The sequence below is a fragment of the Manis pentadactyla genome, chromosome 5 (genome assembly GCF_030020395.1).
Source record: "Manis pentadactyla isolate mManPen7 chromosome 5, mManPen7.hap1, whole genome shotgun sequence".
Taxonomy (NCBI): domain Eukaryota; kingdom Metazoa; phylum Chordata; class Mammalia; order Pholidota; family Manidae; genus Manis; species Manis pentadactyla.
The window spans coordinates 71,369,602-71,397,232 of NC_080023.1; the positions used below are offsets into that span (position 1 = coordinate 71,369,602).

Below are 27,631 nucleotides of genomic sequence, written 5' to 3' on the forward strand. Positions count from 1 at the left end.
CAAATACATTTTCAGCAAATCTTTTACCGATTCCTTAATAACTCGGCTTCTTGGCAAGATTATATGTACATCCTTTTGTAAGAATATAGTAATTTATCCTCCATTTACTCCATGGTCCCAAGCACATAAACCGGTGAGAATTATGCCTGTGCTTGCCTGGGTTTACCCCGCCTTATCTCTAAACATCCCGACCCTCACCCAAAGCAACAGGCCGAAAGGATCCGCCACAATAAAAGGCACCACGCTGCTCTGTTTGTCTGTCTCGCTGCTCTGTCTCTGTCTCTCTGTCCCCCTGCTCTCTCTCCCTCTCTCTCTCTCTCTACTCTCTGCACTCTGCTCTCTGTCCCGCTGCTCTCTCTGCTGCTCGCTCGCTCTCTCTCTCTCTCTCTCCTCACCCCCTCTGGGGCAGCCACTTTCTCCTTCAGATAATAAAATTTCTTGCGTGGATCCGTGTCTTCTGAGTCGTTCTGGGTTAGGAGGGTCGCGGCGAGATACCCTTTCACCTTTTAAATGCAATTTCTCATAACTTCAGAGGAAAGGCAAGAGGGGGTGTTTTATCAGTCCAACTGTCAGCTTTAACTAGAGATTAAAATACTTAAGGTCTACAAGTTTCAAATGTATACAGTGTGCTTGTCTTTAACATCACCCAGCTCCAGGGAACTGTGGCCAGGAACTCTAGATAAAGGAACATCACAGGCCTTGCTCAAAGAAAGTGCTGCCATTGAAATAGAATGGAAAAAGGCAGAAAGAATATATCTAAAAGAGGCAGGCTTAAGGAAAAAACTGACATTATATGAGACTATACTGGTACTACACGAGGCTTTGATAATCAAGAATATGGTATGCCCTTGTCGGGATTTGGGGTGGGTGGAGGGCCATCAGTGACTAAATAGTCTTTAAAAAAAAATTCTAAGAAAGCATCTTAAAACTTCTGAACTGTAAGTTATTATTAAAAGAAACAAAATTTGAATGAAATGTATAGTCACTGATATCTCTTATATGATTATTAGACTATATAAGGAAAATAATGGGCTTAGCATATTTATATCTCTTTAACTTAACATTCATTAGTAGCACAATATATTATGTCAACATATGTGCTATGAAATATATTTTAATCATAACACTATGATGAAAATGAGAGTGTAATAGTGTATGTGTAATTAAGAAACTATCACAATAAAAACAAATTTTATAAATGCTCCTTTGGATATTAAAAAAATTTGCAAACTAATGAACAGAAAAGCAAATATGTATGTATGTATGTATATACATATTTAATTTATTGATTTTGCCAAATTTTAATAAGAAACTACCCTGTAATATCATCTGGATCATATCAATAGCCAAGAAACTCATACAGTGTTTCTGAAAATACAGACAGTTTTAATGTAGAAAATAGCTAAAACTTCAGTTTTCAATGATAATTTCACCAATTTGTCAAGGTGCTTTACTGTTTTTACATAAGGTTCAGATTAAGAAAGGAAACATTAAAAAGTTCCGTGGAAAGGAGTAATTTCAGCTATCATGGGAGAGTATTGTCATCTTTCAGCCTCAGAGAAATTCAACAGAAATCACTCTGAATAATCCTAAGTAAAAATCAAAAGAATCTATGATTGTTTTTTGTCTGTGAAGAATCTTGGAAGTAGTCAAGATAATTACCATCTGCTAAGCTTTGATACTACTTCCAATAAATGCTGGAATCACATCATATGCTAAAATATTGGTTATGATTCTTCTCCCCATGGACAGCCTCCATCAGTGCCTAAACTTGTGTTTGATCACATGGTTTAGTGATGTTAGTTTAATGATCTGACCTCTCTATTTTTTGTAGGAAACTCTAATCATAAAATGGTAATAACTGCATGTAAAGATTAGTGAAACAATTCAATTAAAAAATATAGAGTATATGTAATCCATTGTTTAGTAGGGATTTCTATGGTTTAGTTTAATTTTTAAATGTGGTTATGACTTAAGACATTAAATCATAATTTTAATTATAGGTAAAATGAATAAAGATTTAAACTCAAATGGAAATATTTTCAATGAGATGATAGTTCTTCTAACACATTTCATCTGGAAATTATTTACTCATTAAAATTTAACTTAAGCAATGTGTTTTCCACACTATAAATATCTTTATGTAACTTCCCCATTGACTTTTAGCTCTGCATGCAAGCTCATTATCATATATGCACGAAGCTATCAAAGACCAATATTATATAGAATCATCACATGGGATAAAGGAGTACAGAATGCAAACCCTTATTACAATCTACATTTTGTGTATTACGGTTTTTATTCGATTTTTAGGATCACATTTATCAAGGATATATATTTTATGCATTGATTTTTGAACAATTTTCCTTTAGTTTCAAACATTTTTCTAAAAGATAAACTGGAAGAGAAAGAAAAAAAAACCTCCAAGATAATTAATTTTGGAAGATTATAGAATTATCAATATAGTTGTATTATCTTTGCTTGTTTTTCTGAAGAGTATTTTGGGTTAAAAAATATTTTAATTTTTCCTAATTTTATTGGCTTTTAAATTTAATACTTCTAACATAGGAGAAAAGTAACCCTGATCAATGCCTGAAGGGCTAATTAGCTCTCAGAGAACCATCCTACATGGATACTAGGTGACTTGTAACAACATCATATGAGTATGAAATATTTTGTGACATTTTGTCTTCCACCAATTAGTGCATTATATAGAGGTGCAGCTGTGCAACTTCACTTTGAGTATTGATTGAAAGTTTCCTTTTTTTTGTCCCAAGTAGATTATACTCCAGATGCAAAATCACATACTAAAACATCTTACTTTTGTATGAAATCAGTACATCTAAATATGAATGTGAATTATCATATTGTTCAAATCAACTACATTAAGTATATAATTGATCTTCAAAATATAAATAATTCACTTAAAGTAAAATGAAATATCATTTTAAAACATAAAAATAGAAATTATTAACTGACTATTTTACATGCTTTCTTTTTATATCTTCAAAATCTAGTCTGCATTTTGCATATTTAACACATATCAATTCCAGCTAGCTGTAATTTCAAGTGCTGAATACTCACATGTCTTGTGGCTACCTGTTGGACAGTATAGCTCTAGAATATGTCATTTACTCTTACATTACTATTGCAATTTAAAGAATATCTTATTAATTCCAGGAGAATAAATAAATGCCTACCTAAGTGCATGCTCACTGTGGTATCAACTGCTTATTGAGCCTACTAAATAATAATCATAATCTTTCTTACATAATAAAATTTCTTTAAGAGAGCTTTCCTAGTACCCAAATACAGTATTTAATAGAGTTATGGACCACATGTTTAATGCCAACTTCAAAAAAATTCATATGTAATAAACATGTGGAACTCAATCTTGCATTATTAGTATTGCTAAAGTTGTCAATTGTTGCTCTACTTAGACTTGCACAATTGTGTGTGAGCAGGGTATTTCTGTATTTATAAAAACATATTTGCTATTAATATGTAAACTATTTGTATATTACAAACACAAATATGTATCTTTGTTAGAGAGTGAACTTTGGGTCATCTCAGAAATATACCAAATTTAATAATTTAATAATTCCAAATCATAGATATCTCTCCAAGAAATTTCTAATGGATTCTGGTACAGGACTCAGTGGTAGAACTCAAATCAACACTGCTTTTTAAAACTCTAAATTTCATTGGAAAAGCAACTATCTATGTCTAAGTCACATCTCCAAGTCAAATGAGGGAAGCCTATTTTAAATCTAACTGACCTCCAACAATTTGAATAATAATTATGATTTTTAAATTTGGAAGTTCATGTTTTAAGGAGGATATGCTACAGTGACCTATTTATGATTGGATATAGTGTCAAGATTAATTCAAAAAGATGAAACTGTAGACAGAAGTTTAGGATGTCAGCAAGGAGAGAAATTATTCCTAAGTGGTGTAGAAGCATTAAAATGGTTTTTAAAAAGAGCTGAAAAATCTTGCAAATGGTGACTTCTTTTTCTAGTTATAAGGATAAATATATTTTAATCATTTGGGATTCTGTGGTCTCTCTTATTTAAGAAAAAAATAGTCTTGCTATTTTGAGTTACAGACAAGAAAATAATTTGAGAAGAAAAAAGCCCATTGAAAATTTAATTAAAACAAATCATTGGAGTAGGCAGTCTTCAGTACTGGTCAGATTATATAAATCATTACTTTTTAAAAATTGTAATTATACCACTTACCCAACTTTTTGCTTCTATCTTTACTCTCCTGGTAAAATCATTATGTGTTTAAAGGGAGAGAGAACAAAATAGCTAAAGCTGCAGCAAAAGGTACAAGGATACAGTCCCTTCCTGGAAAGAGGATTTTGTGGCGAACCATTTCTCCCATAATGCATCCCACAGACCATATATCCACTAGAACAGGAGAGAGGGAAGTGAAGAAAAGGGAGGAAAGTAAAGTTAACTAATAAAATTATTCTCTGAAGGAGTAGGAAAAAGAAAAGTTTGGTTAGAAGATACAATTTTCATCTCCCACCAAAAGTTGGCCAAAAAGGTGAATTAAAATGAGCAATATAATATTACATAAACAATACCCAGTATGAGAACTCTAATTTTTAAAAATCACTGTATGTGTGACTTAGATTGCTTCTTTTGTGCCATAAAGAGGTGACATGGAGAAGAAGCCATTAAACCAAAAGTTCTCCATGGCAGGTGACCACTAAAAGCCACAAAGGGGTTGTTAATATCATTGGCTGGATGTAGAGAAAATAATCTTTATCAGCCTGTAGGGAGGGCGGATTTCATTTTCTATTCTATTCAGTTGTGTGGAATATGACAAGAGACCAGTTTTTTGAGGCAGTGCTCCAAAGTGGGGTACATACAACCAAATCCAATAAACTAGGAAATGGCTGGGACCTACTGGAAGCCCTGGTATCTAGGACTTACTTTCTCCTTCAGAAGTTATCCTTATAAATAGACATCAGTTATAGTTTTTATTTGAAATATTTCAAGAAACAAGACATATGATTAATGAGCACATGTATAAAAGAGTTATCTAAAAATAAAGTGAAAAAAGTATTAAAGGTGTTAAAAAAAATTCTTACATACATGTATTTATTTCTCAATTCTTAAACTTTGAACCAAACATGCTTCACCTTCTCTGACCAGTCTTTGCCCTCTTCCAGCTAGCTTCTTTAGTAAGGACAAAGGGAACTCTGGGGGGAAAATGTTAGGCTGAAATGCTCCTTGGGGAAGGAAGACAGGGTTAGGTGCACAGGATAGCTGGGCATGCCTGATATGGGAACAAGCGGGTTTTTCTGCGTGACTACCTTCCTCCCTCATGTAGGTAGGAGGGCAGTACAACGGTGCAAGGCATGCCTTCTCCATGGGTCTAGCAAAGCCAAAAACCAAGGCAGTACTTGCAACCCTTTCTAGTGAAGGAAGGAAAAGGGATGAGATTACATACCATTTGTGCAGTAAAGATCTGAAAGCCATGATAGCCAAATTCAGACCCTCTAGACCCTTGCAGATCCTTGATTTCTTGTATTTTTTAATTGGTTCCCCTTTGACTTTTAAAAAATAATTTGTGAGGAATGTATATAAATATCTTCTTTTCCAGATAAGTTAGATGTGCTGTTGTCTTGGGAAGAGGACCAGATTTGCCTCTTCCAAGATAAAAGATTACAGAATTCTGCCATCATCCACCAAAGTAACCTGACCTTCCTACAAGTGGACTTTTTCCCTTCCTTTGCATGAATGCACAAATGTATTGACTTTCTTCTAATATTTTTAAGCTTTGGTGGCCATGGAATTATCATAGAAGTACCCTGTAGCACCTGCACATAAAAATACAAATGATAATTATTCTTATAGACTTTAGAAAAATACACTGCTAGGAACTAAATAGAATAGAACATAAAAATAAGTATGAAAGGTACATTAAATACATCTATACAATCCTAATTGAACAGAGTTATAATTCCTAATTATATTGAATTTGTTTTTTAATATGCTGCATTACTTGTTAGAGATACTCTTTTCAAAATAGTATATTGCAATGTTTTCTAATAGGTATTTTATAAATCCTTCATTTTAATAAAATAAAATCAGAACATATTTTGAAGAGTGTACCTTTTAACGTGTTCATGAACACTAGATTTTCTTTATGAAAACTGTATTATAAAATTTAATCTTTTTTGTAATTTAGGAAAATTTACTAGATAGTTGCTACTATAAATATCATTTACAGTTTAAAGTAGTAAGAAATGCTTATCCAACTTGAACAATTTGGATTATTCTAAATTGACTATTCATGGAGCATTTGTGGAAATTCTTGTTCCAGGGATTTGTGGTATCTTTTTGTTTATCTTTTTCTAGGACTAGATACATCAATTTAAGATAGGACATAAAGTCAGACTGTTAATTGCAATAGACAGATTCCTTCCTGTTCTCATACTCACTTTGAGCTGAGATGCAACCCAAACAGCAGTTCTTTTCGGTACCTATAGCATGTGTGCTGGTCAGCATCTACAAAACTGTCTGATCAGATTACAGTCACACTTCATTTTTAACTCTAACTTTAGTGTTCTTCTAGCAAAATTTACTGCTCAGAAACACCCTTCACATTTTTAATGAGTGATTCTTCCTAGTAGCATTTTTTAAAAACCTCTGAATATGAAATCTGGTAGCCCTATTTAAAAAAAAATCATAAACATGAAAGAGAACATTACTCTTGGCTATCCAAGTGTATACTCATATTCTTCTCAACTTGTGTGGATGCTGCTTCTGAAGCCTCCTTACCATTCTCCTTGTAGCCCATCCCCAGGATGACCTCGGGGGCTCTGTAATAACGTGTCACCACGTAAGGAGTCATCATGAAGCTTGTGCCTGCTGTCCTGGCTAGTCCGAAGTCAAGGATTTTCAATGTGCAATCAGACTTGACTACAATGTTACTTGGTTTTAAATCCTGACCATGGGGATAAGAGAAGAAATTAAAAGCCAGCATCAAATGGGAACATGTGATTTCCATCTGTGTAGTTAACATGGCAGTCTTGCAATAGCCCTAATGGGGTCCCCCTCAACTGCACAGCCCTATGTACAGCAAATGATTCCTACCCCAAAAGTTAACAGTTAGTGTTTTTTTTTAATATCCTCAGAAACTTTTCTAAACTCAGAAGAGAATTACACTATCATTTTTATAATGTAGGTTCATCTAGGGAAAAAATTGTACCATTTATTGTCACCTGTTTAGTTACCCTTTATGGAAACATAAATCTTTAATTTATACTTCAGTTCTAGGCCTGACAGAAGAGCAAATCAGGACAGCTGTATTTATGCTGCCAGAAGCAAACTGGAAATGAACTGCCTTATTTCAGCTGCACATATGACCTCTGCCAATCAAGAGGCAAGCATGAGGCTTCTCAGAAGCTGACCCTAAATGAAACAAAACATTAAACAAAATCAGCTATAGTACAGCTAAAGTTTTCTACTACATATTAGTGAACTATGTGCTAATTCTACTGTAAAATAAATGAAGAAGTACATTGTATTTAAACAAGCCCCCTTACATAAAGAAAATAATCTGCAGTTGCTCTTTTTCTCTTCCAAAAGGCATTTTAACTGTAACTCTGGAGTGTTCTTACCCTGTGAATAATTCCAGCAGAGTGAAGGTGCTTGATACCACACAACATTTGGTATAGCAGGTAAGACATTCGCTCATGGTCTAATTCCATCTGAATCACCTGACACAAATTGGCATCCATCAATTCCATTACTAAGTAACTGGAAGGTAAATCCACAATGTTAGTTCCAGGTCACAAGACATGTAAAGTCCTTCAAACAAGTCACTACCCTCTCTTAAATCTGTAGTATTCCAATCTTCCCAGCTGTACCTTTTGCTGAATTCAGAATATGAAAAACTTTTAAGTATAGTATGCATGCTAGCTATGGTAACTACCACAAAGCTGCTAATAAAAGCAGCATTTATTAGTGTGTGGTTCCTACCTGTATATTTTCTACCTTCATTTTGTTTTCATTTTTTCCCTCCTGAATTACCTGAACACTTTTCTAAGTATTATAATTACAAATAGAAAACAAATTCAGAATAACATCTTATGAAATGCAATGCATCTGTGTTTAAACAAGACAATTTGCTAGGATTCACTTCCTTTTCTCTGCTTTTTGTCACTATACTTCCAGGTAGATTCTTTTTGCACAAAATCAAAGGCAACACAAAAATAGGAATAAAGATTAAAGGTGATTTTTATCATATCCCTCTTATTAATATTTCTCAAAGTGAATTGACTTATTCTAGAAAGCTCACAGAATTAATAGTAATAATAAATACATAATAAATAATAATCCTTCCTTGACTGGACCAAGAACATAGGACAATGAAGCACAAAGAGCCAGAGGCCAGAAAGAAGCAGAAGTGTCTCCAGGAAGTAACACCAGACACAGAACCTTCTGTCCTATCACTGGATCCCTTTCATTTGCAGCCAGCTCTTACTTCCTTTTGATTTCTACAAGGCATTTCATCTGTTTTATCTTTTGTCAATTACCCCTGTGTTATTTGTTATAGTCTCCTTTCTTTCATGAGTTTTGTTACTTACACATCCTGGAACTCCTCCAGTGTTTTCTGGGGTGTGAAGACATTTAATAAACTAATAATCTAGAAAAGAGACAGTAGAAGGTTCAGAGGAAGGAGAGAAAGAAAAAGGGAGAGAATGAATTATTTAGAAAGCATATTTAAATAATTATTTATTCCAACTCAAAGCTACACACTAATGCTATGGCAGAAATAGAAATACAATATAGAGTAGACTATAGGGTTGTGATGTAATCAAACAGAAAAGGAGGAAGAGCCATGGCAGAAAACCAGGGCAGTACAGAAAGACCCAGGCAGGTTCAGCAAGGCCACGGCTCCCCCTAAACCAACCAGATGGTGTTGGGAATCCAGGCAGTGCTCTGACTCAACACTTTTTGTGTATTGTTACTTCAGTTTCTTTTGCTTCTATCTCACACTCAAATAGTATTTTAACTAATATTCCAATGGTATGTGTGGGGAAAGGTCTATCTTGGATGACATCACTGATGAATTTAGTGGAAATGAATTAAAAAGTTAACAAAATTTTGTTTCTTAATTGTTTCCTGCTTTGCTTATTTTATATATTAGGTAGTAAAATGGTTTACCTTCTGGCATAAGTGAATTTAAAACAAAAATTAAAAACTGTCAAATTTCCAAAATAGATTGCATACTTAAATAATTCAAAATGTTCTTTAAGCTAAATATTCTGCACTAATGTGCCAGTGAGAAATAAAAATAAAAAATATACATAACAATCTTCCACTTAGAGGATACATCCAACCATTTCACAAAAGCTGGGTAAGTACAAGCTTAAGACTCAGACATCTTTAAAATACGAATTAATGAATTTCATTAAAGTTCATGAAGTGGTACAGAAACATATAAAATAATAAAAATAAAATAAAATGGTTTTAAACATCTGAGAAATGCAGTCAATTCTAGGGAATGCTTTAGGCTTTGAGTAGTTTTCATTTGTTGAGGAATTATTGAGGAAAAAAATCACAATACCATCCAGTATTCTCATACATACACAGAAATAGTTATAATACATCAAAAACCCAAGATCACTTACTCTAAAGCAACCTTGCAGTATGGAATATGAGTATAGAAATAAAAATATTTCAAAATATCTTTAAAGCTTGTGATTAAAGTGCCTTGTTATTCTGTGTACCTTGCTTTAGTGTGTGTTGAAAAAATCTGTGTGGCATATCTCCCATTGGAATATATATGGTGGGCCTGTTTTCTAGTACTTTATCAATCTTGGCAGGTAATTCATTTTAATATTTGTTCAACCAGAAACATCAGGGACTGTGCATAGGACATACACACACAAACAACACACACATACACATACACACCACAAATAACCCTTAAAGATGGGAAAATGCTAACCCATATCACCCAGTGAATAAATAATCAAGTAATTAAATTTATCTAGAAAATAGTATTACAATTTTAAATAAATATTTATTATTTTACATGGTAAATACCCCACTGTATATTCCTATTTTCCTTTTTCCTATACCCTTGTTTTATCACCTTCACCTTTTCTTATTTCCCTTTGAGGACATCCCCTCTATTCTCTCTTTGCTCCCTTGTAAATTCTAATTCCTACTGAGAACCAAATAAAAATCATGTTTGTACAAACACGTCATCCCAGGCATCTCCATTTTAGTTCAAGAGTTTCCAGGCAGGAGTCTGATTTAGTCCCTTTATTCCAGCACTTTAAAATGCATAGATATGAATCAATGTTTATCATGGCCCTGCTATCACACTAGCTATCACTTCCTAGAATTAAGTATTCATTTTCTAAATGGATTTTCTTCTCTATTATTAAAGATTTAATCAGGATTACTTCACTGCTTTACTTGACTTTCCACACCAATAACAGTTTTGCACTCTGTCGGCTTTTACTCAGTATTACAAGTGCTAATGAGAATTTACATTTGGCTATAAGTGAACTTTCTGTTAAAAAGTTCCAGAAATGTATTTATACACATACACGTACATGCATACATATATACGTACATGCACACACAAAGGGGGTGGTTAGCAGATAGGATGCCATTTATAAATTATCATTTGAATTTGGAACTTCTTTTTAGGGGTCATAATCGTGAACACCCATATTTCAGCAAGAACAGGGGGTATATATGATTCCGTCAAATCAGCCAAGTAAGTGGGAATTTCTGCACAAATCTATTTATTGCATTATAGGAGCTGGAAGGAGGATTAGGGAAATCTAAATACATGAAAACACAGACTGCAAAATTTTCCATACAGTTGCTTCACTGCTTGTATCCATCCATCTTCCACTGCCTATGGTATTTCTCATCCTTTTCGCTATCATAAAAATAGATTTCATTGGTCATGTGGTTAATCTTGCTCCTGCCTTTATTTAACACACTGAAATACCAAATTGCTTTAATAGAATGGCTTTTCTTAGGAATCATCCTTCCCATCTTTCCATATTCCTTTCTAGAGGTATCATGTTACCTGCACGGCCAAATTAGAAAGGGGTACTTACTTCATAAAATTTCCCTTTCTTAGCAAGGCCTTTCCTGTTCAACCTATTTGAAAGAATAACCACACCCACCCCTCACTGACTAGAATTTTTGTATCTCCCTTCTTTGCTGTTTTAGTTAATAGTGCGTATCACTATCTGACATTCTACACATCTACCCATCTCACCATGGGCTGCCTTTCTCTGGCCATGAGGAGAATGTGAGCTCCTCATGGGCAGGGATTGTCTTTTTATCATCATTGCTGTAGTCTTAGCATCTAGAGCACCTAGATCTACACTTGGCACATTTATTCATTTAACAAGCATTTGTCAAATGGCTAAACTAAAAAGTCGCTGGAATTTAGAGTAATAGAAGAAAAGAGAAACACTGTCATTGGGCCTGAATTCACATATTTTTGTTTCAGAAATCTTTCAACTACATACTCACACATTTGCTTCTTTCTAGTGCCATTGATAAATTGTTAATCTTAGGGCAAATTCACTTGTTTATAAACCACACTGATAATTTCATTTATTCTGTGTGATTTTTATTCCTAAGAACAACTTTGTGGGAGTTATGATAGTTATTTTTATCATAGTTTTATTGTAATAATTTATAAAATATATATATGTATGTATCAAGTTATATGTACTATTTTATTATGATTTATATGTTCATAGTATTTAGTAAAATAATGAATTATTTCCCATTTATCCTTACTAAGAATAGGAGCATGGATAGAATTCTAGAGGCTTTTGCCTGTGCTTGAAGAGGCTTATGCTCTGAAGTGGAAAAGTCCTACAATGGTGTTTGTGCCCTACTGAGTTTCAGTGAAAAATGCTCTTAATGAACCTGTCCTGAAATGCTTTGCAGATATGCCCCACATTTGCCCAACCCTACAAAGAACAGGATGTCAGAACACAGTGTGTACACCGAACAGTTGGAGGTTATTGCCAGGCTACACTAAAAGAAAAAGGAGACAGATATATTCACCTGTTAAATATTAAATTCAAATTATAAAAAATAACATTTTTCTGTAGGAAATCTAGGTTTTGATTTTGGTTTGTTTTTACTTTGGAAAAGCATGGAACTCTCCAGTTGATCTGGAGCAAGAAAACCAAATATGTTTAATTTCATAGCAAGGAAATATTTATCAAATTCATCCCCTCTATGCCATATGGTTTTTAGATCATTTTTAAGCAGAAAACTACCATGAGGACAATGAAATCAAATGTAGCATATGGGCAGGATAAACAATCTTTAGAGGCAGAAAATGTAAAGTAAAGAAAACCTTTCCTACTCAGGTTGACATACTGATTTTTTCTTTCCCTAATCTCACAACCTCCCCCTGCCAGGGGTTTAAAAATAACTCACATTTTTATGGTTCACACACTTCATGAGGACCAGCTCCCGGTAAGCTCTCTTGGCATGTGTTTGGTTTTGAAAGGGTCTGCTGAGCTTCTTAATGGCCACATTTCTGTCAAGGACAGCATCGTACGCAGCACTGCAGAGACACAAGAGCAATCCAAAATTAAGAACAAACAACCTTTAGCATTCCTGTCTACCAAACCAAGGATGAGTAAAGAAAATACTATTTTGGAATCCTACTCAGATACCTTCTACTCAGGACAAATGTCAATCAGCCTATAAAAAAAGATGTGAGAGAGTAGTATAAAAACATTCTACTTACTAGGAAAATAAAAAAGATTATTTTGCCAAGAAACAGCATATAATTACATCAATGAGTGGAGGACAAAAGAGACAAGTGCTCACCTTTCCCACTAACCATGTGACTGTGGCAAGCCATCTACTCTCTCTGAGCTGGCATTTCTCAGCTATCAATATGTGATACTTTGGTTTTCTGTAGCTATAAAACTTCATCCCTTTTTGGTTATTTAAGTAGACATTCATTCTTCCCCCATTCACAGGAACCAGTTTTTAAGATGTGACATGAATTGCCATGAATGTACAGACTGGTGGATGGTCAAAGCGCACTCATTAACAATAGCAAAGTTTGAAATAAGGAATGCAATCAGGGAGATATTTCAAAAGCATAAATAACTGCATTTAAATACAAAGACAGAAATGAGTGCCACCAACATTGAAGCCTTCAAACTATTGGAGAATGGTAATTTACCATACTTTGCAAAAGCAATTAATACACCATACTGTTTCTCCCATACCCAGAATATGTGAGTCTGGAGATCAAATGAGAAAGTGAGTCTCTTCTTGTTATTATACATAATGACCCACTAACAAAATGTTTTTTCCCCTCCCTGCAACTCTGGGTATGCTGTATTTTGTCTTAGTTGCCAGGAAGGAAGGCAGCAACCAGTGTTCCCTATAATTGATCTTACCTATTGAATTGGAAGTGACATTAACTATTTAGGACTCAGGCCACTAAACTAAAAAATAAAGAGATTACTATATTGTAAGATAATTAAAGACTCATAGGATAAAGTTGGACAAAGTCTTAGAGTTCATCTGGTCCATGCCTCCATTTAATACGTGTTCCTTTCCAAAATATTTCCATCAAAAGTTTGACCAGTCTCTGCTTGAACCATCTCCAAAAACACAGACCCTTTTAACATCAAGGCTGCTCGTTCTGTTGTTGAACAGCTATGACAGTTAGAAATATTATTCTAATGAGCATCCTTGTCTCTGTGGTTTCTTTTGACAACAGTCAGCCCTGCCTTCCAGGGCAGCTCAAAATGAAGTACTTTCATTTTCATTATTTATGATGACCCATAATGTTTGAAATTCATGAAAGGACTGAGTGCAATGCCTGGCCTACTTTATAAGCACTCAATAACTCTTAGCTTTTCTTATTTTTCCCTTAAGTTTTTTTTGTTTCTTAAGCTAAATATCACTAGTGTCCTACTACCATTTGTCAGAATGTGATTTCAAGTCATAGCACCATCTGGTGAGTTCCTCTGAAGAAGTCCCAGTCTGTCAATATCCTCTGAAAATGCAGACCCTGACTGAATGAACATTGCTACTCTGGTATGGAATATAAGTGAAGATTAAAGTAGGGCTGTAAACGTCTTCACTCATTCACTCACTAATTCATTCTGTTGACACATTAATACAACTAAGTCTGTCCACGCTTCTTTAAGAACTACATCACATACTATTAACTCGCCATGAGCCTATGTTAATGAAAAATACTGTCTTTTTAAAAATTAAACTCTGTATGTTAGCACCGGTACTTCTGTTCTTGTCTCTGTTCTTGTTAAACTACAACCTACAAGTAATACAAGGGAAGAGTCAAATGGACCTACATTTCACAGGTCATGCACAAGAGCAACTGATAATTTGGAAACACAGGAACTAAAACTTGCCTTCTGAAGTTAAGAAATTGTATCAGCAGAACAGTCACCTTAAAAAGAAAGATTAAATTTTAAGCCAAACCAACTTAGTTGAAGTTGCTAAAATATCTAAAGAAAGAATAGCAATTGGTCATATGGGCCTACCAAAAGTCAGAGAGGAAATTCTGGCACTGCCTGGGCCAAAAAAGAAAGGGGCCTCCCAGCTGGGGTATCCAGCCAGCTGGGCAGATGTCTGCATCTCTATTGGGATTGCCAGAGACTGCAGGCAGCAGGCAGTCAGCTGGGTGTCTCCTCAGCCTGATTCTACCCTTTGTAGTCAACATTCTGCTCATCAGGCTCTCTTCCGGAATTTTGCATGCAAGAATCTTGCTCATATTTGTGAGATTGACTATTATATTTCTCATAATTTAATAAATCCACATCTGGTTTTACGTCTGAGCCTTTAGTGAGGCCAATGTGAGTCTGCCTTCCTGAGATACTGACCAGACACTGCAAGACAGTAAGGCAGCTCCAACTTCATATGGAATGACAAAAAATGCTGCCCTCTAGGATTCTTGGCAGGTTCTGACCAGTTTCTTCTAGAAATGTTGTGGCATTCTCCCTTCCTCCTGTACCTCTTCCTTAAAGCAATTTTTGATATGAATCTCAGAACTACTGCTTGGTAGATGTGGAGTTATGGGCAAGCTACTTACATTTCTGAAATCTGCTTCCTCATATTTAAAATGCAGATAATTACAACTTGAAAAGATTGTTGTAGGGAGTAAATGAGGTAATAATGGATATACAGTGCCTCACTTAGAGTAAGCAGTCAGTAGATACTATTGCTATTTTTAAATAGAAAATCCTTTCAGGAGTCATTGTGTAATGCAGGGCAGGATAAAATGGCATGTGCTATAATTAGACATGTATCTACTAATCAGCAGTTTCTAATCTTTCTGCTTATTACAAATACATTCAACTATACCACTATCTTGACCACATTTCACAAGCTTGTCCCACGATATAAAAGTTTGGAGCAAAAGTCTTGTTAAATCTAGATATATTACAGTCATACAGTTACCACTTTAATATGCTATCCAGTATGATTTGTTTTTAATGAACCCACATTCCCAATGACTGCTACATCCTTTAATGGCTTAGTAGGTATCTTTTCTAACCAACACTAGGATCTATGTCAAGTTCATCAGGTGTCTTCTATGACCTCTTTATTCCCTCTGAAGAAATAAGAATGTTTGTACAGTTGGATGAAATACAGTGGTTTGGCTCACTGGCCTTCCATTTACCCCCTTGTATCATGCCTTCCTGTATTGAAGAGACTTGAGAATAAGATGTACAATTCCCAGATGCCTTTCTAGCTAGCTCGCTGATTCCAGGAAGGACCTGCCACACAGATGTACTATGAGAGATTTGTAAGGCACGGTGAAGGTGAGCATCTCCTCACATTTCTTGGTTGGCAGGCAAGAAGGTCTCATGGATTCCTGTCACTCTCCAGAATCCTGAGTGAGAAGGGGTGAAGCAGTTGTGGCAGAGGACACCAGGTTCCAGGACCCAGGCTCCAGCAGTGATGACAGCAGTAACGAGTAGGCAGTTCCAGCTCAGTGATGTCCAAATCTCAGTTACTGTCATGTATTCTGGAAGCTCAGTGGTTCTAGATGCTCTCAGAGGTGCGAGCTCACCTGGTGATTCAGCTCTCTACTGTCTGGGAATCATTCCAGGAAGGCCAGACCAGCACACACTTCTTCAGGCCTTCCAATGATTTTGCAAGCATCCCATTGACAATATTAAATCTTTGCCTACTTAAAATGGTTCTGTTTCCTGCCACGAACCCTGGATGGCACTACAATCTTCCCCATTTTCTGCAATTACTCGGTGATTACTGGCAGCAGTTTAGCAAATACATCTGCAAATTGACATCACTGGTGCTGTACAGTCACAAATTAATGTCTGAAAGTTTTGCATTACTCTGGAGTCATTTTTTAAAGCATCTTGTTCTCTGGAATCTTACTTTTTTCTTTCAATTGCTTCTCTTTATTTTATCTTAATGCAGGTAAAATGAAATAAATTTTTATGAAAATTCTCCTGCAATATCTTGATGCACAGTAGTAACTCACCTCCACTTATACCACATTTGTTCATAAAAGAAAGATATAGCCTTCTGTTATTATGCTTCTGTCATTTAGCCCAGTTTTATGAGGCTATAAAACTATGTTTACTACCTTGGATGTATTTATATAAATGCACACACATATATACAAACATACATCCCTGCAGGCAAATCTTTCTCTCAGCATCTTTATCAGTTGTTTTTTCTTCTGCTAGCAATTACAGACAATCTCTTACACAAATATCCTAAGTCATAATCAATTAGTTGATAATTTCCTTGTTTGCCTTCCCTTTCACACCTAAAATATTATTGATCATATAAACACACTGGTGTGCAAAAAAAAGTAAATAAAAAACAAACAAACAAAAATCCCTAGGCATTATGGAAAAAACACTATGTCTTCAAAAATTAAAATTAAAAAAATTCTTCTTCATTGAAGCATCTTAAACATCTTAAACCACAGCCCAGCAAGCCAAATGCCATCCTGAGATATACACTGTACACTTCCTTGCTGTTTTCCCATTTCCCACATTCTCACTTTGACCTGTTCCAAGGGTTTTGGATTTAGTTGAAACCTACCAAAATTCTCTACCCAGTGCCCACTAATATCTTACTTTCATGCCCAAACATTAGAGCCCCTAGAGATGCTATCAAGACTCTGACTCCACCATTGAGAGCCATGTTGGTGAACCGCCAAACTCAACCTCTGCCTGGGCTTTTCAAATTGTTCCTCCTTCTGCTATACAATTACATGAGGAACATTATGTTTACTAGACACCTCCCTTCACCAAGTCCCCCCACCACATACCCCATTAGTCACTGTCCATCAGCATAGCAAGATGCTGTAAAATCACTAGTCTTCTCTGTGTTGCACAGCCCTCTCTGTGCCCACCCCACATTATATATGCTAATCGTAAGGCCCCCTTTCTTCTTCCCCCCACCTTCTCCCTTCCTTCCACCCATCCTCCCCAGTCCCTTTCCCTTTGGTTAACAGTTGGTTTTTTTGATTGGTTATTTTTGTGATTGAATTGCTTGACTGTATCAGTTTGGTTATATTTTCTTAGGGATGCTTTTGATTACAAGTAGTAGAATTCTGATTAATGGTGACTTAAGTAATAAAGATATTAATTACATTACATAACAGAAAATCTAGAAGAAGGCATATCGAAGTTTCACAGATACATCATAAGTCTGTGGGCCCTAGGCACTTTTTGGCTTCTGATTTTCTGAGAGTTGGTGCTCAGCATGTTGAGAAAAAGCTAATAGTAGAACTCCATTAGTGCATCAAAGTGTAGGTGCTGTGATGCACTACTAAGATTCCCCTTCAGGAATAAAGGACTTATTATCCCAGCTGCTGGGAGGGCTGCTGGCAGATTGCCCCTCAGCTCTTAGCCCTCTCTGGGTATAACTTCAGCTGAAAAGAGCTGCCTACCCACAGGTCACACTCTCTTCATGTGCAGCCTTCACGCAAAGAGTGGTGAACCCAGGATTTCAAAAGCTGGCCACCTCACCCCAACTTAGGACCTCCGTCAGGCTCGTTCACCTTCAGAACTCCCAGTAGGGTCAGCTAAGGCTTCCACTGAGATTGCACTGCAGCTGAACTTCTGCCTCTGCTTCCCTCCCTTCCTTTCCAAAGGTGTTAACCCTTAGAACACTCCCTAATAAATCTCCTGCATGCAGTCACCATCTCGAAGTGTATTTTCTGGGGAATACAGTATTTGACAAGCAGTGACTCTCAGCTAAATACAGCAATAAATTGTGTAGTTCACTTGGATCTTCCTCCAAGCAAAAGGTGGGTCCAACTGTGGATGAAGGAGGTTGGACTCAGAGCTCAATATCAAGAAAAGCCATTTTACCTATGCAAACTAACCTAGATGACCAATCCTAGTTATTCAGGTTCTAATCGAGACTACTTTGCACTCGGACTACATAGTTGAAGCCGGGACAGCAAAAAGCCCAGAAGCTGATCCTTCAAAGACAAAAGCAGCTATTCTGAACACTAGATACTGAACTAGTAATTTACAGCCCTTCAGCAAACCGTTGAGATGGGAGATCACACAAAGAATTACCACTCTGGAGAATACAGACCAGTTAATCTCATCATCACAGAATATAGATGTACGTAGAGAGATTTTAAGTGGCTGCCTTAGGGACAAGGCACAATATTCTTGGAAATCAGGATAATGGCATTGGAGAAGAAACTGCTCTCAGAACTGCTTCATCTCAGTGAGATGAGGGGGTAAGGTGCATGCCAGTGCTGCCTCACTTGCTCTGCTTTTACCTTTGTGACAAGTTGTCTCATGCCCACCATGCTGCCCTTAATGACCATTCAGTGCACTGCCCGTGTATGATCTTACCCATGTTTTAACCTCCAAAATCTATAATGCTACCAGACTGCTATTCGTTAGGGTAAGTTGGAAACTTGGGAAATTACAGTTTGGCTTGATACAAAATAAGTGAGGGTACAGAGGCTGGTCAGCCTGCTTTAAAGCAGATAAAGAACACATAGAGAGGTCAGAACATCCATGTGACACTGATTTCACCATTTTGGGGGCATAAATTTATAATTATTTACCTTGTTAGTGTTTAATAAAGCTTTTTAAACTTTGCAATAAAACCCTACAGACAAAAATAAATAAAATTGAGACTGTATCTTTAATTAAAATACTGTACACTGAATTTCCATTTCTGTGTTTTCCTGGACACAACCAAACAAAAACCAGAAAATAATTCTCCTAAATGAACATCAGTAGTTATTTCAAATTTAATAATTATTTTTAAAAGATTGTGTCCAAAGACAATGATTTAACACATGCACCTGCAAAAGATGCTTCTACAGACTACTCCTGAACCACAGCTTTTCATTTGTATCAAAGAACTGGTCCTTTAACTTAATTTTGCTCAAGTTCAATCCAAGTTTCTTTTGAACATGTACAAAAAGTTATGCAATAGCTATTATTGTGTTGCCTCCATTAGCAGAAAAAAGAATTTTGTAAGCTTTTAAGTTATCCTTGTTTTATATCATTTACCAAAGGCTTCAAATATAAAAACCAGTACTTTTTAATAATAGCCTGATTTTCTATACAGTTCAATTACTCAAAGCTTATAGAAGATCATTCTATCAAAGGTGAAACATCTAACAATAGTATGAAAACTACTGTAATTTTAGTTAAAAAATATCAATACTAAACACATTATTTTTTCAGTGATAACACAAATACAAATTTTTGGAGAACATCATCATACTAAAAACAATGTTCTTACCAAATTAAGAAATATATGGAGTAGAAATGGACTTTTAATTGGTTGTGATGCAAATATAATTTGCATTGGGTCCAAACAAATTGCAATATTCTGCAAATCAAATAGAACTTGTATACACCTGAATCTAATATAATGTTACATGGCAATTCTATCTCAATTAGAAAATAGAATAAGAAAACAATTACAAGATCTTGTAAATATTTTTATACACAAACATTTAGGATCACTTTATTACAAAATTTTGGAGACAAACCTAATGTTGAATAAAAAAATAAAGATGTTTCAGCAAGGCAATTGGCATTTTCTTGACAAATTTCATAATTCTGATTGAAGAACAACTTTTTGATAGAAAGTCTTAAATTGTGGGTGCAGGTTTTTTTGAGAAGTCACTTGGAAATCTTTAGTTATATTATTCAATAAATGAAGCATCCCAATATTTCAGCTCTTGAAACTTTTAGGGAATAGCTATTATGATAGATAAAATTTGAAAGTAAAAGCACACTGAAGTGTGCTGAAAGGAACTGAAGCAAGAAAGGAACTAAACAAATCAAATAAAGAAATGAGTTCTCAAAGAGAGGGCAATATTTAATTTTGAAATTACATAAATATGACTTAGAATGTCTCAATTTGTGAGAATAATCTGATAGAATTCTTAAATTTGGGTATATTTATATTATGGATAGGATTAGATAGAGTTCCTAATTTCAGAATACTTATATTCCATATATGACAGAAATGACTGTAAAAACCTATAATTTTTAGCATCTAAAATTGACAAATTATTAAAAAGACCATAAATATAGGTAATGTAATTGACAGGTTCTATCTTGCAGAATTATTACTGGATGAAGGAACTCTAGATGAAAGGGAGAAAAAGAGATAGCTTCTGTGGGAAAAACTTGGGCTGAAACATATTAAAGTACAAAAATAAATTAGAATTGAGAATATTTTCAACTCAGCAGAATTTCTTCTTACTAGGTACCTAAGCACTTTAAAAACATTCTACAAATAAAAATATTATTATCTATATTGAAGGTGTCAACATTTCAAATTTAGTGACCATAACATGCAATACTGAAGATTTCCAGAAATTTCATAAAAAGTTAAGAATAATAAAATCACATAAAAAATTTTTTCTTCAGAACAATACCAATGAATCAATCAGTTGATTAAAATACATGAGGATATATCAAAAATAATTATTGTTGTTTTTTAATATTTGGTCATTAATACAGATACATTTTTACATTTTATTTGTGTTTAATTTTTTAGGAATAAGTTAATTTAAAGTTTAAAAATTTTTAAGTTTAAGTTAAAGTTTCAATAACACTATTTTTACATCCATCAATGTAGTTTAGTGTGCCCTTTCACCGTCAAAGTTTTCCCAACTGAGAGATAAATGATACAGTCCCTTGCTGCCCGTGGCCACAGTGCTTCAGGTAGAAGAAGTCTTTGCACCTCACTTCCACAAGATGGAAGAGGCACATGCAAAGAACTGCTCTTCCCAGGTAACCGGTATAATCCCACCTTTGAGCATTTCCTGGGAATAAAATTCAAAGTATGATTTATATTTAGTAGTTTTATGTTAGCAAGATTTTCCTTATAAATCTACATAGCAACTAAGGTGAATAACCGAACTTGAAAAATATCAGAGTTAGCTAAGGAGTGGAAGCTTATTGAGCACATCATCTACTTGTGCAAGTAACTCTGCTCTGAAACAGTGACTCTCAAGCTGACCTTGTAGTAAGAACATGTGATGTCTAAAATCACTAAGATGTCCATTGGCTCACAGCGTGGTACCTGCAAAATTGATGAGATCCTTCTTGATTGTAAGAAATGACAAATGGTTCCTATACAGAGGACATGTAATTATGATAGGAATAAACTTCACTGCCCAGCTGCTGGGCCTGCTCTCTCTCCTCCAATCCTGCCCCAGCACAGTGTTGCTGGCTTTATGACGTCCTGCACTAGTCTGACAACTGGAGTAGTGCTGCTAACTATGAATAATCCTCAACACCTCCCAACATGCACATCTAAAAATGTGTATTTGCTATTATTTATTCCCAGGACTTCTTCCCTGTCCCTTTTTGTGCACTACTTTTCTTTATTCACTTCTCCTATGCTGATATATGCACTGATATTTATGAAATTGAATCCATCTCTGCAGCATTTTATTTGTACTATCATTATGAAATGTGTACCTATCATATACTACCTTTTATTGCACTTTTTTCTATCCTCAAAGTTGTACTCCTTAATGGCCAAAATCCTGAAGGATTTCGCTATGTAATCCCTCCATGTTTTTTTTGCATGAAATCGTATTTGCTATTGCTAAATGTTTATTTCCAGAGCTTTAAACATGTTAGGAAAAGGGCATTACATAAGCTAAAGGACAAAAGTTTAAATAAACTAAGCAGCATATTTTAAAACAATGTTGTTAAACAAGATGCCAAGATATTACATCTAGTTAAGGTGTCTTCCTCAAAGCTCCTATACACATATAGCTGTCTACTGAACACCTCTAACTGGATATCTCAAAAACACCTGAAACTCAGTATGTCCCAAACAGAACAAACCTTTGATCTCTCTTAACCTTAAATTGCCCTCCTTTGATCTTTCCTTTAAACACCTATTTGTTAAAGTGTAGAAGTCATCTCAATTTTTCTCTTCTCATCTCCTCCCCTTATCCATTCCATGAAGGCCTGAATTACTTCCAATGTATACTTTCATATTGATCCACTTAACTCTAACCATTTCCATTACCATGTCACATGGAGTACATGGTCTCCTTGTTAACTCTTGCTTCTATACTATCTGTCCCTCACCATCCTCTTAGAGTTTCATATCTAAATTGATATTCTTAACACAATATATTTGTGTCTGAGAATCCTGCTTATTTTTAGCACTTGTCAGGAAAGTGTCCAGGGTAACACAGCATTAATAAAATAACTAATAGAACATCATATAGTTATGAAAATTAAGTTAGCTTAACTTAAAAAAAAAAAAAAACCTGCCCCACTGCTTGATTGTAAGTCCCCTGAGGGTAGAAGCCAGGTGAATCTTGAAACCTCTCCTGCTTCCAGTTTTTTTGAAATATAATTGACATATAACATTGAATCGGTTTAAAGTATACAATATAATTATTTGATATATGCATATAATGCAAAATGATTGTCAAGATAAAGTTATCTATCACCTCAAATAATTACCTTTTTTCTTGTGATGAGAACTTTTAAGATCTACTTTCTTAAAAGAACTTCCAAATACACAATATACCATTGTTAATTATAATCACCATGCTGTGCATTATATCCCCAGAACTTCGGTATCCTGTAACTGGAAGTTTGTACCTTTTGACCTCTTTTGCCACCCCACTGTATCTCTGGCAACCACCAGTCTGTTTCCTTTTCTGTATCAATGAGTTCAGTTTTCTTAGACTCCACGTGTAATTGTGATCATACAGTATTTGTCTGATTTATTTCATGTACCATAATACCCTCAAGGTCCATCCATGTTGTCACAGTGGCAGAATTTCCTTCTTTTTATTGCTGAATAAATTATATATATCATATTTTCTTCATCCATTCAGCAACTGATAGCCACTGAAATTGTATCTATGTCTTGGCTACTGTAAATAATGCAACAATGAGAGTCTTACTCACCTTTGCGTCAAGAGTATAGTCCAATGTCTTGCATATAGTTGACCCTAAATAAGCTTTTGTTAAACAAGTAAACTGATGATTAAATTATTCCTAATAGTGGAGCAGAGTGAAATTACAGGTCTCAGATTTTTACAAACATGAGTTAAATAGCTTTTTAAATATTTTTGAAGTCATACACTTTACCTTTAAATTCATGTAGAATCTGTATTTTAATACTGTACATATCTATCTTCCTTTTAATATAAAATTTCATTTCCTCATTGACACTTCAGTTTTCACACAAAATTTGAGTTTCAGGAAGACCTGACATGATTGTCAGTGGGCTCTGAGTACTCCTGGCCCAGTGCGCCTGCACCCCCACCCACCCAGACCCCTGCCCTGAAGCACAAAGACTCCAGTGTGAAAAATGGGAGATTAACAAATAGGCTGTTTTATTTTTACCAAAGTATTATAAGCTTTTTCTACATAATAGTAATGTGACTATATTTTCTTCCACCAGTAAATGTTTCCCTAATGTCAAATATTCATCAGATTTGCTTCAGCAAAGATTGACTACATTCATCTTAACATTGAAAGCTATCTATGTAAAGCCTAGGTAAACCCAAAATGGGAGGACTTGATGTAATTGTTGACTGTAGATCAAAAAAGAATTATGCACAGGCCACTTATGATTTTATCATAGTGTCATTCAAGTAATCCTAGAAACCAGACTGGGTTTCTTCCAGGGAAAAAATATTACTTTGTTGAGGCCATGCACAGTGTTTTATGTACATAAAATATGCCAAGCACATAAGTTTAGTTATGTAGCACAGGCTGTCAATAACCTAAGCTGGAAAAACACGAGGTCTCTAAGTTTTATGCATGCAAAACCCTCATAAGGTAGACATTCTTATTATCCCCATTGTTCAAGTAACAAAACTGAAACTTAATAAAATTGACCAGTATTGAATAATTCTAAGCACTTTTTTCCCACTCATTTACTTCTGAAGTTCTTAATACTTTATACATACTCACTTCTTTGATCTTCATGACATAGGTATTATTATAATCTTGTTATAGTTATTTTTACTATTCTTGCAACTTTTTCACAGGTTTGAAATTACTTTAAAATAAATGGTTAAATATTTTTATTACAAATATACAGGAGTACCACACATTTTGAAATATTAAGGTATAACTGATATCCTTTGATTGTGACACTGTGAGATCTCTTTTAGTTTTTCTAGAACTTAGAACCTAGAAATAGAGTTTTCTACATTTTGTTATTCCCTATTATTGAACTAAAAACTACACATTTTTGCAAGCCATTCAACTAAGATTACAGCATTTCTGACTCTAACTTTACATTTAATTATTCTTTTATTCAGTATACATTTGATCAACAAATAGCCAAATAATAATATATTTAGACAGAGTTGATAATTGAAAAACCACTTCATGATAATAACTAGAATTTACATTTGCTTTCTGGGCAGGATTTTTAATAGAAATTTGCAAACCAGTAGAGCCAAGGAAACTAAAGCACAGAATGGATAAATAACTTGCTCACAAAACAATCAGTACATGAGTGATCTGGGGTTACAATGGTCTCCTGTTGAAGCCGCGTGCTTTGCATTCATAAAAGAAACAAAAATTGAGCCTCCAGGAGATACTAAAAAGCAAAATTAAAGAAAAATCATAAAACTATTTTTGATAAGACCAATTTCTTTAAGAAACATATGCTAAAACCAGATAAATGTCAAGTAAATTTTTCAGGTGTTAATTGTTCTTTATTTTAAACATGCATGAAGATTATTCATACAAGCTTTGGAATATATAGAATTTGTCTCAGATAACCTATATCCCTAAGAATTTTAAACAGTGATGGAAAATTGGCCCTTTGAGACTACACATGGGATTTCTTTACACAAGTAGCAAAAAAGTACCACACCAATGAAATACGAATATTGATTCTTCTCCTAAATGCACGCCTGCCTCTTGCACTCTCCACATTCTTTCTGGGGTGGTGTCATTAGCAACCTGTTTGCTGAGCCCAGATGAATTTCCTGACCAGCTGGTTTTAACACTCTTCCAACTGCATCTTGCTTTTGTGGCTTTATGTGTGCTCAGTTTAGGAACACAAGCCATCCAACATTCATAAAAAACAAAATGGAAATGAAATCTATGTATGTACTCTTTTGTGATGCAGACCAAGTTTAGAGAAAAGTCCAAATGTACAAGATTCACTTTTAACAATAAAAATAATTTTCTCACAAGAGTTCTTTCTGTGTTTTCATGAAAATGAAAGCATTGTGTATTGTGGATTCATGTGCGTGTACAAGTAACCATATAAACATGAAAATGCATTTTTATTAATCATTTTATTCTAGGACACTATAGCTAATAGACAGATGAAACTATTTGGACACTAAATTTTATGCCATCTGGGATTATAAAAAAATTAATTCTTTTTGTCTTTTGGCTAAGCACTATAGGGAAATGGAATTCTATTGTAGTATTTATTTTTAATTTGAACTAATACTCATTTTTGAAAATCAAGTTTAAGACTATTGTATAGTTTTGTCTTCATTCACACATTTACTGATCTTCTATCACAAATATATTTTTAATTGGGTATTTTTATTCAGATAAAATAAAAGACTTCATAGAAGTTGGTTAAATTTAAATGTTAATAGATCATTTCATGTTACACAGTTAAAAACTTGCTAATATTTATTATGATAGAGACAAAAAAGTACAAGTTAAGTTTCTTATGCTCAAGGAACTGTAACATATTGAGAAACAGGATAGAAGAATAAAGTATGATCTAAATGTATTAGGTCAAAAACGAGAGGAGAAAATACTAGATGTTAGTGGAAAGGTCTAATTTTAAAGCTATGTGGGGGGTGGCAAAGAGGTTAATTGCTGGCACTGATAAAATGGATGGGGAAGGAATTTCAAGTGTAGGGGTTAGTTTATATAGGATAAAATACTGTGCATGGCCTCAGCAGGTAAAGAAGATTAAATGGGTTAAGATGCCAGTATGTAGGAAGACATGGGGAGCAGAGGCTTTTGGATGTTAATTTCTGTTGCCTTTTAGCTTTCCAGTTAAATAGAAAGCTGAGAGAGAGAATGGGGAGAAGATGTTAAGAATTTTGAGGAGATAAAATTGTCACCTAGGAGAGTAGAAATGTAAGTGGATTGGAGACTGTGGGCTGTACAAAGGCCCACTTAATCTTGTTGGTCTTGAACTGAGGCTGTAACAGTCAACACAACTGAATGTTTTACTCCAGCCACATTCATCTATCTTAATATCAAGCAAGGAGTTAGACTGAAACAGCATTTGAGTTTTGCCAGGAAGGAAGAGAGAAGATAGCTAGGAGTTTAGATAGAGGATAGATTACAATATGAGGCACAACATCTAATCTGAGTAAGGAGGAAAAGGAGTACCTGACAGTGGTCAGGGATGGAGAACTGACAGCAAAATTTAGAATGTTGGCTCTTGTGGCGGAAGAAATATTGAAAATAAGGTACTAATATCAATCAAACATTGTTCCTTTACAATGGACATACTTACATTGGACAAAAAATACAATAAGCTTCATGTTTTTTATCCATTTTGCTATCATTAATCTACAATTACATGAAGAACATTATGTTTACTAGACAACCCCCTCACCAAGTCCCCCCAACAAACCCCATTACAGTCACTGTCCATCAGTGTACTAAGATGCTGTAGAATCACTACTTGTCTTCTCTGTGTTGCATATCCCTCCCAATGCTCCCCCACCCACATTATACATGCTAACCATAATGTCCCCTTTCTTTTTCCCCACCCTTACCCCTCCCTTCCCACCCATCCTCCCCAGTCCCTTTCCCTTTGGTAACTATTAGTCCATTCTTGGGTTCTGTGATTCTGCTGCTGTTTTGTTCCTTCAGTTTTTCTTTGCTCTTACACTCCAAATATGAGTTAAATCATTTGGTACTTGTCTTTCTCTGCCTGGCTTATTTCACTGAGCATAATACTCTCTAGCTCCATCCATGTTGTTGCAAATTGAAGGATTTGTTTTCTTCTTATATAATATTCCATTGTGTATATGTACCACATCTTCTTTATCCACTCATCTACTGAAGGACACTTAGGTTGCTTCCATTTCTAGGCTATTGTACATAGTGCTGCGATAAACATAGGGGAGCATCTGT

The 27,631-nt window shown here is 34.9% G+C and overlaps 1 protein-coding gene across 7 annotated transcripts in view; it reads right to left on the minus strand.

The window, feature by feature from the left end:
• The window catches only part of MAPK10 (mitogen-activated protein kinase 10), a 341,790-nt gene that overhangs the window by 76,358 nt on the left and 237,801 nt on the right, over positions 1 to 27,631 (minus strand). For 6 of the 7 annotated variants that reach the window (XM_036906326.2, XM_036906331.2, XM_036906330.2 and 3 more), the window contains 5 exons: positions 12,465 to 12,594; positions 8,612 to 8,670; positions 7,643 to 7,781; positions 6,801 to 6,966; positions 4,344 to 4,415 (listed from right to left, as the gene is read on the minus strand). In XM_036906326.2, the coding sequence (XP_036762221.1) occupies positions 4,344 to 4,415; positions 6,801 to 6,966; positions 7,643 to 7,781; positions 8,612 to 8,670; positions 12,465 to 12,594 (566 nt within the window). The remainder of the gene's footprint in view (positions 1 to 4,343; positions 4,416 to 6,800; positions 6,967 to 7,642; positions 7,782 to 8,611; positions 8,671 to 12,464; positions 12,595 to 27,631) is intronic. The other variant, XM_036906329.2, reaches the window with a different exon arrangement.